Here is an 18,385-nt window from a genome sequence, read left to right on the forward strand (position 1 = left end):
TCTTGGGCCGCACGACACACTACCGTGTGTCTTGATATGCTCTCTTTTTATATTATGAACTCTTGATATATGCATTATATATATAATTTGTACATTTACTGATAAAATCAGAATGAGTTAAAGTATTTATAAAATCTGCTTCATCTTTTTCTTTTTCCTGTGGTAAAGAAAAATATATAGGTTAAAAAGCCCCAAAGCTGGCCATAGGCCGGCTTTGGGGTATACAAATACAAAAAGAAGTAAAATCTAATCAAAAACAGCCAAGCTGTAAAAAAAGGAGTGCGGCCCTTGAAAAGGCAATGGTGAAAAAAGATGTGAAATCCAAGGTGGCGGCCAAGAAATGGCTGTGATGGTAGGTTAATGGTAAAGTTTTAATAACGACAATTCAGGTGAATTTTGTGTCACCATAGCCTTTTCAAGGGGCGCACTCCTTTTTTTACAGCTTGGCTGTTTTTGATTAGATAATTTTTAACTGCACTAATCATTAATAAAACTTAGTTATTGTAATAATATTTGAAACTATGGTTACATCATTACAATGTGTAAGTTAGATTCCAGGACATCAAGACACACAGTAGTGTGTCGTGCGGCCAAGAAAGCCGGCAACCACACCGTGAGTATATTTACAGGAAGAAAGAAAACAGCTTTTTCATGCGTGCATAGCTCCATGTCCCCTTCTCCAAAACACACCAGTTTTGCATTATAGCTGTCACCCAAGTAGGGTACGCCACACAGCAAATTTGATTAAATTCGCAATAGCCATTTGCGAGATATGGGTGTTCAAAATTTCATTTTAATTTCTTCATTATTTTCTTTTTCTTATACCGTACGGGGGCTACAAGTGCTTCGATTTCTTTTTGTACACTTTGCAAAAATTGTTATAAAATGCAAACGTGTAATTCGATTGCCTCGATCTTTGGCACAAATGAAGAGCATGTAACGGTGGATTCACGTACCAAGCTTGTTGTGAATCTGAGTAATATTCAAGGAGTTATGAGCATTTTCACGTAAAAAAGATCAAACTTCTGTCACGGCCACAGGGTAAACCAAGTGTAGAAATAACTTGAAAATTGGTGTTAGGCTGATCATCGTAGCAGTGCCTTTTGATAGTTTGAATAGCAATAGAGTTACAGTGACAAAGTTATAAAGCAAAAACTAAGCAAGTGTAAAATTGCGGGACTGAGATACTCTAATAGAGCAGTCACCGCGGGGTAAAAAAGGTGTGCAAAAAATGAACCTACCAGAGTTCGAACCAGGGACCTCCATACCTAACACCTGCATCCTTAACCATTGAACCAGTGCTACCTTGGCTGATCACTTCACTTAATTTCTGCTTTATAAATGAAATTTCTAGTTGAAATCTGCTTATAATCATGCAAAATTTTGTAATTTCATAGATCTACCAATAGAAGTACCAGATTGTTCTAGAACATTCTATGTATGTTCTATTAGAAGTCCTCAAACAATGTGCACTCTACAGTATTAGAGTATTACAATAATATTATCAAAATTAATATTGAATTAATTCATGCAATAAAATACATTTATAAGTCTATCTTCGATAATCATCATTATATCTACATAGAAAAGAAGATATGTGAGTAAAAAACAAAGCTCAACGTCAGCCATAGGCTAGTTTTGGGGCCTTATAAAGTACAAAAAGATGTGAAATCCACACAAAAACAGCCAAGCTGTGAAAAAATGGTGCGGCCTTAAAAAGCCTGGGTGAAAAAAGTTGTGAAATCAAAGGTGGCGGCCAAGAAATGGCTGCAATGATGTTAATGCTAAATAATGGCTGTGTGCATTGTTAAAATTTATTAGCATTAACATCACTGCAGCCATTTCTTGGCCGCCACCTTTGATTTCACAACTTTTTTTACCCAGGCTTTTTAAGGCCGCACCATTTTTTCACAGCTTGGCTGTTTTTGTGTGGATATCAATTACTTACTTACATAAGTGTTATATGTCTGAGTACTTTACTGCAACATTCATTAGTGCACAAGTCTGCAGTTTGGTTGCTAGCTTAAGTTGTTAGTTAGACTTTGTATTACCAATGCATTTTTATAGTGATCAATGTACTAATTCCAACTGAGCAAGATTTGATGGAAGAACAATTCATAGAATTACCTAGTCCAAACTATTTATTTGGAGAAGTTGGAAATATGACAGCAGAATTTCAGATACCAAGCACTGTTATTCTGAACCAGATCAACAAAATAGGTACATACAGTATGTGTACTACGTGACTGGATTTGTGAAATGGGGTCTTCCACACACATAAGATGGCTTGGAACAGTTTTTAACAGTGTTATGCAAGCTATCACATTAGCAGTGAGGCTTAAGTAAAATCAATACTGTGGGTTGACTACCAGTACCTGTTATATGCAGATAAATAAAATGGTACATAAGCACAAATCATTAGAGTATTAAGAGACCACTGTTTGAATTTTGGATGGGCAAGCAGAAGTAAATAAACTGCACTTGTGAGGAAGTAGATTTTTATACTCACCTTTGCCTGGTAATGACAAATTTTTAAAAGAAACCTTTGTTGACGTTGGCAAAGCTAACATGTTAACTAAAGTACCTCTGCAAAATGGTAGCAAGGTAATAACAAAGTCAGCACCAAGCATGAAAAAAGAGTTCACTTTGAAGGGCTAAACTTTGAACTTGTGCTACATGCATCCTGGAGAGTTCCTGTTTGTTGTAAATGATGGCTTACTTAATTCAGACCATACAAAGTTTACTAAATAACTATTCCTAGTCAGCTTAATTTGCTGATTCATAACTGCAGACTAAGAAATGCCATCAGACTGAAATTTTAGTCTACCGTGAGTCGTAACATAATTTGTGACCGGATCTGCAAAAGGGTCTTATAGTCTTTCCAAACATTTCCAAGTCTGACAAGTCATAACTCATCATGTGCTTAACTTATTGTCTTAAAATTATATCCAGGAATAGTGCTATGTTAAGAATGTAAAGTGACCAAATGTCAGGTTGGTACCATACTCACAAGTCTAGTTATGGATTACCAAGTACATACATGCAATTGGAAAGGCTATATGATCCCTTTTCACAGATCCGGTCACATTTAACAAATGGAGAAATTTCAGCTTTCCATGTCTCAGGTCATAGAATTGGGTCGCCCATTTTTACAAATTCATTTGGATATATTTTAAAGTAAAAATTAATTTTGAGCTCAGCAATATTTTTATCAATTTAATTAGCCAAACATGTTGTTCAACATAAACAAGAGTTAACATAAATTTTATGAAATAAGGACCCAAAGATTACAATACTTTCTAGAATAATAGGTGGTGAAAAGAATGAGGAATAGTTCCAGAATTATTTTGCTAATGTTAAATAAATCCTACTTGCAGTATAATAGAAAAGTCTGTTGGGGCTACATCTTAAACACAACTACATAGCATAAAACCATGATCAAGATACTCCAATAGAACCACCACTTACTCTAATAAGACATCTTCCAAGTGTTACATGACTGTTTTATTAGAGTATTCTTGCTTTAATGGTCTGGCAATGGAAGTTAAACAAGGCCTGTACTAGATGTTTGTCAGGAGCAGTATGTATCTTGTATCTTTTTAATGTGCCTAAATTTCTACGCATCAGTACTACATGACATAATTACTTCCAATTACAATCACATGTGTGTATCTGTAATATCCATGATTGGGTAATGCACTATAGTATAGTACATGCTATTTATACATATCACACCATCACTTGTATATACCAGCTTATTATCTTGCACATCCTACAAGTGTAAGTGTTCTTTAGTAGATTAATAGAAAACTTAAGTGAATTAAGATAAATGTGAAAAAACCATATTAACTCTAAAAAGTCCAGTCATACATTTTAGTGCAACATACAGTAAATGTTATGAAATTGGTGGAAAACAAACGATAGCAAATATAAGGAAAGCTTAAGAATTATAAGTTCGATTAGAGATCACAGAAAAAGTAGGGAAACAAGGGAGATCACCTACACCTGCAGATATACTAGTGGACATTTAATACACTAGTATATTTGCAGAAGTGAGTGATCTCCCTTGTTTCCCTACTTTTTTCTATGATCCCTAATCGAACTTAAAGTTCTTAATTTTCCTTATACTTGTTCATTTACTTTTTTTGTAACAGTATTATGCTGGTGAACCCGCACATACCATATCAAAAGAAAGGATGACACCAAAGGTAATGTTTTCAACTGAACGCATGCCCCAACTATTAATTACTGACACAAATGTGAAGTGGCCATTATGCCTCGCATTGGCTATGCTCAGCCCATTTCACAGAGTAACAAAGAACAGTAGGAGAAATGTCTCTGCAATCGATCCAGTCACCATGGAAAATAGGGACGATTCCCATTTACAAACATAGGAAAGCCATTGAGCTACTATGAATCAACACCTTGGGCTGTTAGCGAAAAGAAATGGAACACAAAAAGGACAAAGGTAAGTCCATGATGTGTACATTGTACACACAATGGTATGCCAAAAGGCACCTGTTGGGCTGAAGCAATGTTGAATAGTGAAAAAGTCAAGCCCATAGCCTTATGTATATAGCTGTTATTGAGTTATGCTCGTCTGAAGGCATCAGGCAGGCAGGCAGGCAGGCAGGCAGGCAGGCAGGCAGGCAGGCAGGCAGGCAGGCAGGCAGGCAGGCAGGCAGGCAGGCAGGCAGGCAGGCAGGCAGGCAGGCAGGCAGGCAGACAGGCAGGCAGTCAGTAGAAAATTCCATTGAATAATTTTTTTTTCAAATTGTAATAATTTTTTTTGAAGCATTTAGGGTCATACTGAAGGCACTTTTGGACTTGGTTATACCTAACCGATACTGCCAAGGTTTCAGGATGGTATTGTGAAGCTAGTATACAGTACTACCACACTATATGGTGCCTGGCTATTATTGTCAATACCTGTAGAAAAATAAGCAAGCTCCCAAAGCTGGGCACAATCTATGTAGCTAACTTTGGGGCTTGCATACTGTATTATGCAAATACCATAAGAATAGGCTTGAGGCAATTATGCTTTGAAAATAGTCTATTATGCTTTTGAGCAGTGCTAAAAAATTCAGCCTATTATGCTCAAAATTATGCTTTCAAAATCAAGATTATGCTCTCAAGTTGGCTGTTTTATTAGAGTATATCAGTCTGCTGTATTGGAGTAAGTGACTGCTCTATTAGAGTATCTCAATCTTTTTTCGTAAAGTGTGAATAATCAGTCAAGAAACAATAACAGCATTGCACATTTACTTGATATGAAATGTGGTTTTAAGGCAGAGTGTGTTCATGTTTTGCTGTATTTTTAGCATGCGAATTGTGCATTTAATTAAAAACCTTGAAAATTGTCCTATTATGCTGGTATAATGTTTGATGCTTGTGCTAGCCTATTATGCTCAAAATTATGCTGGCATAATTGGAGCAAGCCTACATATGAATGACATCTAATCTGCAAACTGTGAAAACAGTTTAAAGTCCACATGTTGTAAAAGGAGATGTGATATCAAAGGTAGCAGCCAAGAAATGGCAGTAGTGTCAATTAATTATAAAAATTATTGACAATAATCATACAGTAGGTATAGTAGGGACCACAAAGGAGTAGGCGTGGCCCACAAAATAACATCACTCAAAAACCAGCTTCAATTTTCCCTCACAACAATGAGGCAAATTGGTTAGGCAATACTAAGCCCAAACAAGCCTTCAGATTGACCCAAAATGCTTTCAACAAATTGCTACGGAATTAAAAAAATAAAATTTAATGGAAATTTCTACTGACTGAGTCACTGACTGATTCCTTCAGACAAGCGCAACTCAACAATGGCTAAGCCTACAAGCTTGAATTTTTCACTGTTCGACATTGCTTCACTTGAGAGGTGCCTTTTGGCATACCACAGTACATAAAATGTATTCTTCATGGACTTACCAGTGTTCTCCTTTCCTTTGTAGGCCTGAGCCTTCTATACTTTTGAAATCTCCTATTACACTTTTGAGCAATGTTCCAAAATTTCCCCTATTATGATTCAATTATGCCCAGTTGTGTCCCATTATGCTCCAAATATGCTCATATAAAATTATTATTATTATTATTAGCATAATGGATACATGTAGAAGAGTACAATAAAATGTTATTAGGCTGTAAGCCTTTGTTCATATCCATGGCCTGTGCTGTCCTAGTACTTGTCAAGCTTTGCCTTGAAGGATGCAACAGTGTTTGTGGAAACTATTTCCTTAGGTAGATTGTTCCAATGATTGACAACTGGTTGAGTGAAGAAATTAGACCGGACATTCAATCTAGAGTGTGGTTTAAACAACTTCATGTGATGGCCTCTAGTGTTGGTACTAACAGCTGGTGTAAAAAATTTAGTAGGGTTGACGTTATAAAGACCATTCAGAATTTTAAAGACTTCAATAAGGTCACCACGTTGTCGATGACGAAACAAGGTGTACATACCCAAGGACTTTAATCTCTGACCATAAGACAAGTTTCCAATGCAAATTGTGACTTGACCGGTCTATTAGAGTAACTACACGTTCTATTAGGATATTTTATTATGTGGTGAGTATTCTATTAGAGTATATCGATCTTTAACTAATGTTTTCTTCACAAGTCAACGTAGCTGTAAATCTGATGTTACTATGCTTGCACACCATCCCATTCTGCATCATGCAAAATAAGCAGACTTTCAGCCTCTCTGATAACCAATGTACAAAAACTGGGCCTATTATGCAGGCATTACGCTCCAATGCTTTTGGCTATCTATTATGCCCCAAATCATGGTGGAATAATCGGTGCAGGCCTACTCCGTTGTGTCCCATTCATCTTTGCTGACAGCAGAAAGTGTTGATTTGGTGATAGCATGTGATGGCTTCCCTTCGTAATGGAAATCATCCATATTTTTTGTAGTGGCTACTTTGATTGCAGAAGTGCTTTTCGAACAGATGTTTATTTGTACTGCTGCATAATAGGTTGAACACCGTATAGCGGGAAATTTTTGGAAGGTTAAATTTTCGAAAAAGAGTGCTTGATTGGAAATTCGAAAAAATATTTTTGAAACAATGCCTCTTTACCGCGCCGCACCGTAGATAATTAATTCACGGAGGAAGTGGTTGCGTTGATCACGTACATAACTAGAATTTGCTGCTTTGATTGTCTAGATATATTCCCAATCTGGCTTTGATAGAATCTCATCTAGCTACCCTAGGGTCTTCCTTCGTAGGTTGAACCATGTTATTTGGTGGACTTTGCCTTAATTCAGTGGTCTGCGGATCGAGCATAGCTATAAAGTACATGGCGTTTTTTCAGCCCGTCTAGATATTTGCTGCCTTTCCTAGTAATTTCTGGCTCTTATAGTTGTAGGCTTCAAGACTCGTGGTGTCATTCGTGCTCGCTCGTATGTGTGGTATAGGTACGTATATGGTTAGCTACTTGTGTGTGGCCCAGTGCCTAGCTATAATACATTAGGCCTATAACTAACTGATGTTAGCAGAAACTATGCATGCGTGCACTTGCAAACTTCATTTATAGCTAACTATACTTTCTTTGATTGTCACTTCAAAGCCGGGATGTACTAGCTATTGCTTGCTATATTTTCGAAAAAAATATTTTCGAAAACACATTGTTATTTTCGAATTTTTCGAAAATTTAACCTTTCGAAAGTTTCCCGCTATACGGTAACTAACAGCAAAGCGTAATAAATACTTCACTTTTCAGATAATAATAACAGGGTGCGCAGCACCATTTCTTTCTTTTGACGCAGTATGCAAGGATTGCAGAGGTGCTTTTTAAACAGTTCTTGATTCATTATGCAGGTTGAACATAGCTGACAACAAAACATGATGGATACTTCACTTTTCAGGCAATAATTGATATAGCTGGGGTGCATAGCTCCATTTCTTTCTTTTGGTGTGGTATGTGTGGGTTTACTAGTCATAATAATTTATTATTTACAAAAAAATTAACTAACAAATACACAAAAAAAATTGGAATTTTCAACTAGAGTAGGGACCATGGCACATTGATAAAAAGTTCTGAAGCAAGCTGGAGTAGTTGCATGATATTAGATCGCAGTAAAACAAAAAGAAGTGTTATATCCTACCGTGCATTCCATTATGGTAACTTGAGCGCAGTAGAGATATAACACTTCTTATTGTTTTACTGTGATTTAATATCATGCACCACTACAACTTGTTTCAGTACTTTTTATTGAAGTGCTATGGTCCCTTCTCTAGTTGAAAATTCCAAATTTCTTTGTGTACTTGTTAATTAAAGTGGAACAATGCCATCCAAATACATAGTGTTGACAAGTATTGCCAAAAAAGGTATTCTGTTTTATACATACGTATATGTGTATACAGGTAGGAGAGTTTCAGTTGTCACAAGCATTTCTAGAAACATACACCTACCTACAGATATCAGGTGTGTTGGATTATATATATTGCTTGTGATGATGTATGTATGTGTTTTCCTGTTTGTAGTGAGAGAGTAGAAAGTCTAATCCTATCGATTCAAATATTACCTAATGAGAAAAACAGAATAAGCCTTAGTGAACCTGTGTCTATGACTTTTAACATTGGAATGGTATGTATGTTTTTGTACTAGCATGTGGACTTGTACCTACATTAGTGTACCTGTTTTTAAACTAAATTATGCCCACAGCAATATATCATATTTGGAAGTAGCAATGGATATATTAATGTACAACTGTTCCTTCATATCATCCATGTCATTTTCTTTTCTTAATTAGCCAGGAAATGTTTCTCGAGTCAATCCTCACTGTGAATTCTTTGTCATTTCAAAGTATGAACACATATTATCTGATTACTAGTAACCATTGTTTCTACAGCACTAGTGGTCAAAGTGGTATGTTCTCAACTGATGGTATCATACAGAGTGACACAACTAATAACTCATTTGTTCAGTGTTCTACTACCCACTTAACAAGTTTTGCTGTTCTGGTAGATGTGTCTGGAGTAAGTGTAATGGTAAGATAATTAAAAATTTAAACCCAAAGTAATAAAAATTTTACTAAAGTTAGGGGAGATCATCTACATACATATTATGAAAGGTTTAATTCCTATGGATACAAATACATGAAAATAGTAAGAAGAAAATATCCTGACCGCCTGGCAGACTCCTATAAGCGTTCGAGCATTAATTGGATGGCTGCAGGTTTGAGGCTGCCCAGGTCCAGTCATGGATTTTTCCTTCTTTCTCCTACTTTTCAAACATACTTAGTGCAGTTAATATAAACATCTTAGGCCTTTATAAGGCCTTCTGGTATACAGGCTGCCTTTACCAAGTACTGTAATCATAATAAATGAATAAAGCATCATGACTACTTATCTTGTGCATGTGAGGTGTAGATAATTTCCCTCATTTCAGTGCATCATTAATTTTGTGTTTGTTTCTACTAAAGCTGATTGTGAATCAAGACACACGGTAGTGTGTCGTGCGGCCCAAGAAGCCGGCGCGTAACACCCGTGAGTATATTGACAGGAAGAAAGAAAACGCAATTTTTGCACCTCCGTAGCTCTGTGCTGCCTTGATGAAACACGACAAATTTTGCTGTGGACACTCCCTCCACCTTCAGCACTCCACATTCCAAATTTGAGCAAAATCGCTTACAGCGTTCCCGAGATATGCGACTTCAAAAATTGGCTTAGTTTCTTCGTTTTTTTTCCTTCTTATTTTTCTTCCTCTTTTCGCACACTTACAAAAACTGCTATAAAACACGAACGCCATATCCGATTGCCTTGAAATTTGGCATACAGAAGGGGGGTATAAAGGCGCATCTCTGTACCAACTTTGGCTGGAATACGATAAACAGGCAAAGAGTTATGAGCGATTATTCACGAAAAATAACACCAATATGTTGTCACGCCTACAGGGTAAACTGCGTATGGGAAGAAGCTGAAAATCGGTGGGTGAATAGGTTAACTATTGAACCTCAAACCTTTTGTGGTTTGAAAGAAATCGAGCTAAAAACCAGGAAGATACAACGAAAAAACCAACAGTGTGTAACAATTACGCAATCGAGATTAGCTAATAAAAAACGACTGCTTGCCACGCCTACCAGGTAAACCGCTTGGGGTAATGCTTTGAAAATCGCTGTACAGATGGAGTTATCATCTTAGAAAGGCTCTTCAATGGTGTAGAAGAATCAGACTTAAAGCCACGGAGTTATAACACGAAATCCAACTTGGTGTAGCAAGTGCGAGATCGAGATACTCTAATAGAGCAGTCATCCTAATAGAGCAGTCATCCTAATAGAACAGTCACCCGAAGAGAATTGAAGAGATCCGCTAGAAACAAGTAACCTGTATAGAAATCAGCTACAAACTAGTCACCCTGTAGAGAGATCAGCCACAAACAATTCACCCTGTAGAGAGATCAGCTAGAAGAAGTTACCTTTTAGGGAATTCACGCAACTATAGAAAGAGATAATTCAGCTAGAAGAAATCACCTTGTAGAGTTCAGCTACAAAGAAACCACAATGTAGAGAGTTCAGCTACAAACAAATCACCCTGCAGAGAGATCAGCTAGAAGAAGTTAACTTGTAGAGAGTTCAGCTACAAAGAAACCATCATGTAGAGAGTTCAGCTGCAAACAAATCACCTGTAGAGAGTTCAGTTACAAAGAAATCTCCCTGTAGAGAGATCAGCTAGGAGAAGTTTCCTTGTAGAGAGTTCAGTTACAAAGAAACCACCATGTAGAGAATTCGTTTACAAACTAGTGACCCTGTAGAGACATCAGCTAGAAGAAGTTACCTTGTAAAGAGTTCAGCTACATAGAAACCATTCTGTAAAGAGCTCAGTTGCAAACAAATCACCTGTACAGAATTGAGCTACAAACAAATCACCCTGTAGAGATATCAGCTAGAAGAAGTTACCTTGTTGATAGTTCAGCTACAAAGAAACCATCATGTGGAGAGTTCAGCTGCAAACAAATCACCTGTAGAGAGTTCAGCTACAAACAAATCTCCCTGTAGAGAGATCAGCTAGGAGAAGTTTCCTTGTAGAGAGTTCAGTTGCAAAGAAACCACCATGTAGAGAATTCGTTTACAAACTAGTGACCCAGGGTCACTAGTTTGTAAATGAATTCTCTACATGGTGGTTTCTTTGTAACTGAACTCTCTACGAGGTAACTTCTTCTAGCTTATCTTTCTATAGGGTGATTTGTTTGTAGTGACCCTGTAGAGACATCAGCTAGAAGAAGTTACCTTGTAAAGAGCTCATCTACAAAGAAACCATTCTGTAAAGAGCTCAGCTGCAAAAAAAATCACCTTTACAGAATTCCACTACAAACAAATCACCCTATAGAAAGATCAGCTAGAAGAAGTTACCTCGTAGAGAGTTCAGTTACAAAGAAACCACCATGTAGAGAATTCATTTACAAACTAGTGACCCTGTAGAGACATCAACTAGAAGAAATTACCTTGTAAAGAGTTCAGCTACATAGAAATCATTCTATAAAGAGCTCAGCTGCAAAAAAAATCACCTTTACAGAATTCCACTACAAACAAAATCACCCTATAGAAAGATCAGCTAGAAGAAGTTACCTCGTAGAGAGTTCAGTTACAAAGAAACCACCATGTAGAGAATTCATTTACAAACTAGTGACCCTGTAGAGACATCAACTAGAAGAAATTACCTTGTAAAGAGTTCAGCTACATAGAAACCATTCTGTAAAGAGCTCAGCTGCAAAAAAATCACCTTTACAGAATTCCACTACAAACAAATCACCCTATAGAAAGATCAGCTAGAAGAAGTTACCTCGTAGAGAGTTCAGTTACAAAGAAACCACCATGTAGAGAACTCATTTACAAACTAGTGACCCTGTAGAGACATCAACTAGAAGAAATTACCTTGTAAAGAGTTCAGCTACATAGAAATCATTCTGTAAAGAGCTCAGCTGCAAAAAAATCACCTTTACAGAATTCCACTACAAACAAAATCACCCTATAGAAAGATCAGCTAGAAGAAGTTACCTCGTAGAGAGTTCAGTTACAAAGAAACCACCATGTAGAGAATTCATTTACAAACTAGTGACCCTGTAGAGACATCAACTAGAAGAAATTACCTTGTAAAGAGTTCAGCTACACAGAAACCATTCTGTAAAGAGCTCAGCTGCAAACAAATCACCTGTACAGAACTCAGCTACAAACAAATCACCCTGTAGAAAGATCAGCTAGAAGAAGTCACCTTGTAGAGAGTTCAGCTACAAAGAAACCATCATGAAGAGAGTTCAGCTGCAAACAAATCTCCTTGTAGAGAGTTTAGTTAGAAGAAGTTACCTTGTAGAGAGTTCAGCTACAAAGAAAGCATTCTGTAAAGAGCTCAGCTGCAAACAAATCACCTGTACAGAATTCAGCTACAAACAAATCACCCTGTAGAGAGATCAGCTAGAAGAAGTCACCTTGTAGTGAGTTCAGCTACAAAGAAACCATCACGAACAGAGTTCAGCTGCAAACAAATCTCCCTGTAGAGAGTTCAGTTAGAAGAAGTTACCTTGTAGAGAGTTCAGTTACAAAGAAACCATCATGAAGAGAGTTCAGCTACAAACAAATCACCCTGTAGAGAGATCAGCTAGAAGAAATTATCTTGTAGATAGTTCAGCTACAAACAAATCACCCTGTAGAGAGATCAGCTAGAAGAAGTTACCTTGTAGAGAGTACAGCTACAAATTTAAAGAAACCATCATGTGGAGAGTTCAGCTGCAAACAAATCACCTGTAGAGAGTTCAACTACAAAGAAACCACCATGTAGGGAGTTCAGCTAGAAGAAGTTACCTTGTAGAGAGTTCAGCTACAAAGAAACCATCATGAAGAGAGTTCAGCTACAAACAAATCACCCTGTAGAGAGATCAGCTAGAAGAAGTCACCCTGTAGAGAGTTCAGCTACAAAGAAACCACCATATAGAGAGTTCAGCTGCAAACAAATCACCCTGTAAAAAATCAGCTACAAACAAATCACCCTGTAGAAAGATAAGCTAGAAGAAGTCACCTTGTAGAGAGTTCAGTTACAAAGAAACCACCATATAGAGAGTTCAGCTGCAAACAAATCACCCTGTAGAAAAATCAGCTAGAAGAAGTTACTTTGAAGAGTGTTCAGTTACAAAGAAACCACCATGGACAGTTCTGTAATAAATATATGTATTATATATATAATTTGTACATTTACTGATAAAATCAGAAATATTTAAGGTACATCTGCTTCATCTTTTCATCTTCCTGTGGTAAAGAAAAAAGATAGGTTAAAAAAGTCCCAAAGCAGGCCATAGGCCGGTTTTGGGGTATACAAATACAAAAAGAAGTGAAATCTAATCCAAAACAGCCAAGCTGTAAAAAAAGTTTGCGGCCCTCAAAAAGGCTACGGTGAAAAAAGATGTGAAATCCAAGGTGGCGGCCAAGAAATGGCTGTGATGGTAGGTTAATGGTAAAAATTTTAATAATGACAATTCAGGTGAATTTTGTGCCAATTGACCAAGCGGCACCAAATTCACCTGAATTGTCGTTATTAAAATTTTTACCATAAACCTACCATCACAGCCATTTCTTGGCCGCCACCTTGGATTTCACATCTTTTTTCACCGTAGCCTTTTTGAGGGCCGCACACTTTTTTTACAGCTTGGCTGTTTTGGATTAGATATAATTGTGTGAATCAATTATATTGAATACAGCTCTCCCTGAGGGATGGAATTTTTTTTATAAAGACCATTAGAAATTGCAGGTTGTTGAATTTGTCACCTTTGCAATTGACTTTGTCCCATTTGTAGTAGAGTTTGTCACTTTTGCAGTAGAATTCATCCAGTTCACAAATGAATTTGTTGATTTTGTAGTTGAATTCATTGCTTTTGTAGTTGAATTCATTGCTTTTGCAGTAGAATTTGTTTCATTTGCACAAGAATTCATCCGTGACAAGATTGGTAGCTGCAGTAAACACGAAAACAAGATGTAGCAGCTGCTTCATGATCTTGTTGAAGTACAACTGTTGTAAACAACTCTTTGTAATGCAATAATTCTTCTGCTACAGCTTCTTCAACAGCATTTGCAATTGTGCTTTACCATTGGGTCACTTGCGAACAAGCCAATTAACTTCGTGTATAACCAGCTCCAGTTACCTTGTAGTGCCTCAAGTGGTATTCTCCATGATGAAAATGATCCACCTTGTGAGGTTTATAGCAGTCAATGTAATCTAATCCAAAACAGCCAAGCTGTAAAAAAAGTGTGCGGCCCTCAAAAAGGCCATGGTGAAAAAAGATGTGAAATCCAAGGTGGCGGCCAAGAAATGGCTGTGATGGTAGGTTAATTGCAAAAAATTTAATTACGACAATTCAGGTGAATTTGCATTGCCTCCTCCACTAGGATTCGGCATCAAATTCACCTGAATTGTCATAATTAAAATTTTTGCCATTAACCTACCATCACAGCCATTTCTTGGCCGCCACCTTGGATTTCACATCTTTTTTCACCATGGCCTTTTTGAGGGCCGCACACTTTTTACAGCTTGGCTGTTTTGGATTAGATTTCACTTCTTTTTGTATTTGTATAACCCAAAGCCAGCCTATGGCAGGCTTTGGGGCTTTTTTAACCTATCGTTTTTTCTTTACCACAGGAAGAAGGAAAGATGAAGCAGATGTTAAATACTTTAAATATTTCTGAATTTATCAGTAAACGTACAAGTTATATATAATACATACATTTATTACAGAGCTCTTTGCATGGTGGTTTCTTTGTAGCTTAACACTCTACAAGGTGACTTCTTCTAGCTGATCTCTCTACAGGGTGATTTGTTTGTAGCTGAACTATCTACAAGGTGACTTCTTCTAGCTGATCTCTCTACAGGGTGAATTGTTTGCAGCTGAACTATCTACAAGGTAACTGATAACTATTCTTCTAGCTGATCTCTCTACAGGGTTAGCTGAAATATCTACAAGGTAACTTCTTCTAGCTGATCTCTCTACAGGGTGATTTGTTTGTAGCTGAATTCTGTACAGGTGATTTGTTTGCAGCTGAGCTCTTTACAGAATGGTTTCAACTCTCTACAAGGTAGCTTCATCTAGCTGATCTTTCTACGGGGTGATTTGTTTGTAGCTGAATTTTCTACAGGGTGACTTGTTTGCAGCTAAACTCTCTACATGGTGGTTTCTTGTAGCTGAATCTCTACAAGGTGAATTCTTTTAGCTGATCTTTCTACAGGGTGATTTGTTTGTAGCTGAACTTTCTACAAGGAAACTTCTTCTATATAACTGATTTCTGTACAGAGTGAATTGTTTGTAGCTGAACTGTCTACAAGGTAACTTCTTTTAGCTGATCTCTCTACAGGGTGATTTGTTTGTAGCTGAAATCTGTACAGGTGATTTGTTTGCAGCTGAGCTCTTTACAGAATGGTTCTTTGTAGCTGAACTCTCTACAAGGTAACTTCTTCTAGCTGATCTTTCTACTGGGTGATATGTTTGTAACTGAATTTTCTACAGGGTGACTTGTTTGCAGCTGAACTCTCTACATAGTGGTTTCTTTGTAGCTGAAATCTCTACAAGGTGAATTAATCTAGCTGATCTTTCTACAGGGTGATTTGTTTGTAGTTGAACTCTCTACAAGGAAACTGCTTCTAACTGATCTCTGTACAGGGTGAATTGTTTGTAGCTGAACTGTCTACAACGTAGCTTCTTCTAGCTGATCTCTCTACAGGGTGATTTGTTTGCAGCCGAACTCATTACAAAATGGTTTCTTTGTAGCTGAACTCTCTACAAGGTAACTTCTTCTAGCTGATCTTTCTACTGGGCGATTTGTTTGTAACTGAATTTTCTACAGGGTGATTTGTTTGCAGCTGAACTCTCTACATGGTGGTTTCTTTGTTGCTGAACTCTCTACAAGGTGAATTCTTCTACTTGATCTCTCTACAGGGTAATTTGTTTGTAACTGAGCTCTGTACAAGGTGCTTTTTTGTAGGTGATCTCACTGCAGGTTGATTTGTTTGTAGCTGAACTCACTAAAAGGTGATTTACTTGTAGCTGAACTCCTTACATTGTATCTAGTTTCTAGCTGATCTCTCTACAGGGTGATTTGTTTGTAGCTGATCTCTCTACAAGTTGATTTGTGTGTAGCTGATCTCTCTGCAGGTTGATTTATTTGTAGCTGATCTCTCTACAAGTTGATTTGTTTGTTGCTGATTGCTCTAAAGTTTGATTTGTAATGATTGTAGCTGAACTCTCTGCAAAGTGTTTTGTTTGTAGTTGATCTCTCTACAAGGTGATTTTTTGTAGCTGACCTTTCTTCAGGGTGATTTGTTTCTAGCTGATCTCTTTACAGGGTGATTTTTTGTAGCTGACCTCTCCACCAAATGGCACAAAATTCAACTGAATTGTCGTTATTAAAATTTTTACCATTAACCTATCATCACAGCCATTTCTTGGCCGCCACCTTGGATTTCACATCTTTTTTCACCATGGCCTTTTTAAGGGCTGCACCTTTTTTTACAGCTTGGCTGTTTTTGATTAGATATGCAGTGTACAATATAAGGGAAAATTATTGCTCGGACAGAATGGCCAATCAAAAGTAAATTTGATTGGCCATTTCTGAAATTACATGGCCATAAGATAGAGGTGTACTAGCCTAGTGTGCAAAGTACACCCTGCAGTGTGAAGCACAAACCTTCTATGGGGGTCTGAGGGCATGCCCCCCCCCAGGAAATTTTTGAAAAAGGATCACTATGAGATTGAATCTGAGACCACTTTCAGCTACTTATCACTGAACTTTATGCACATGCATTTTACAGAGAATTAATTGTTTATTAGTAATACATGTACAAAATTTGTATGCTGCATACATATTTTACAAAAAAAAACTATGAATCAATGTATTGTACAGCCAGTTTATAGACTTAGCTAGGCTAAATGCTTTGTTACAAGTGGTATTGAGTCAACACAGATTGAATTATCAACTAGTAATTGCTAAAGTTTCTCTCGTGAATAGCAATAGATCAAAACTTACTCTCGAACTTTCCGTGTGCAGAACACTTTTATCACGTGACTTCAGTTTCCACTTTCTCCAGCCACTGCATCTCCGAGGGGTCACTAACTCACGAAAAAGGGATACGGATTTCAAAATCTTGAACAAATTTCTCAAGATTTCACTAATTTCAAAAGATTTCACAAAATCGAACAAGAGCTGCAAAATTTGATTTGAAAATTACAGGTTGGTGTAGAGTGATAAATTCTGAAATCACGAAAATATAGTGGGAGAAAGAAACAGAAGTTCAGCAGGCATGCAGGAGTAAAGCCTCACCAAATTGAGAGGAATTGCAAAGTCATATAAAACCAGGAGTAAAGCCAAGGCATAACTATTAAATGAAACCCTACAAAGCCAGGAGCAACTTGCAGCTGAAGCCCTATAAACCAGGAAACAAGGCCAATCATTCAGGGTAAATCCCGTGCAAAACCCCACAAAACCAGGAGCATCTGTATGCTTAAGTTGCTTTTGTAGTTAGTGTGTTGCTAAGTTTATGAAGTTTGTGTTGCCAAGTAAGTTTGTAGTTTACTAAGTAAATTCGAAGCGGAGTGGATCATCGGATTTCATTCTTACTTTTGTGCAGGATCAGTTTGCATGGCTTCTTTCACACAGCTCCTGGTTTTATTTGGCTTTCATAACTCACTTAATACAAACCCGAAGCGAAGCTGAACAGCAGATTTAATTCTTACTTTTGAGCAGTTTGCATGGATTCTCTCCTGGTTTTGTTTGGCTTCCACAACTCGCTTAATACAAATCTGAAACGGAGCGGAACATCGAATTTCATTCATACTTTTGAACAGTTTGCATGGATTCTCTCCAGGTTTTGTACGGCTTCTTTCCCACAGCTCCTGGTTTTGTTTGGCTTCCACAACTTGCTTAATACAAATTGCTTTTTTCCTGAGCATATCAGCTGTGCTGTCTGCTCAGTAACAACAATAATAATAATCCGAAACGTAGCGGAACATCGGATTTCATTCTCACTTTTGAACAGTTTGCATGGATTCTCTTCTGGTTTTGTATGGCTTCTTTCCCACAGCTCATGGTTTTGTTTGGCTTCCACAACTCGCTTAATACAAATCTGAAACGGAGCAGAACATCGGATTTCATTCTTACTTTTGAACAGTTTGCATGGATTCTCTCCTGGTTTTGTGTTGCTTCTTCCCACAACTCCTGGTTTTGTTTGGCTTCCACAACTCGCTTAGGCCACTCCAAGTCATACCTTAGTTTCTGGTCACTCCCAAGCCTACAAATGGATGCGGGCGGGCGGATGATCAGGACTTCAGACTCTACTGTGACAATATACTGTATGGTATTATTATTTGCTCAATTTAGCAAATTCATGTTGATTTTGTTTTTAGTCAAAC

The 18,385-nt window shown here is 37.4% G+C and overlaps 1 protein-coding gene across 5 annotated transcripts in view; it reads left to right on the forward strand.

Annotated features, from left to right (window-relative positions):
* The window catches only part of LOC136254566 (adhesion G protein-coupled receptor L3-like), a 113,541-nt gene that overhangs the window by 17,892 nt on the left and 77,264 nt on the right, over positions 1-18,385 (forward strand). For 3 of the 5 annotated variants that reach the window (XM_066047310.1, XM_066047311.1, XM_066047313.1), the window contains 5 exons: positions 2,068-2,220; positions 8,368-8,428; positions 8,488-8,590; positions 8,757-8,809; positions 8,856-8,994. In XM_066047310.1, the coding sequence (XP_065903382.1) occupies positions 2,103-2,220; positions 8,368-8,428; positions 8,488-8,590; positions 8,757-8,809; positions 8,856-8,994 (474 nt within the window). In that variant the 5' untranslated portion in view covers positions 2,068-2,102. The remainder of the gene's footprint in view (positions 1-2,067; positions 2,221-8,367; positions 8,429-8,487; positions 8,591-8,756; positions 8,810-8,855; positions 8,995-18,385) is intronic. The other 2 variants (XM_066047312.1, XM_066047314.1) reach the window with 1 other exon arrangement.

Source organism: Dysidea avara, chromosome 4 (assembly GCF_963678975.1).
Source record: "Dysidea avara chromosome 4, odDysAvar1.4, whole genome shotgun sequence".
NCBI classification, from domain to species: domain Eukaryota; kingdom Metazoa; phylum Porifera; class Demospongiae; order Dictyoceratida; family Dysideidae; genus Dysidea; species Dysidea avara.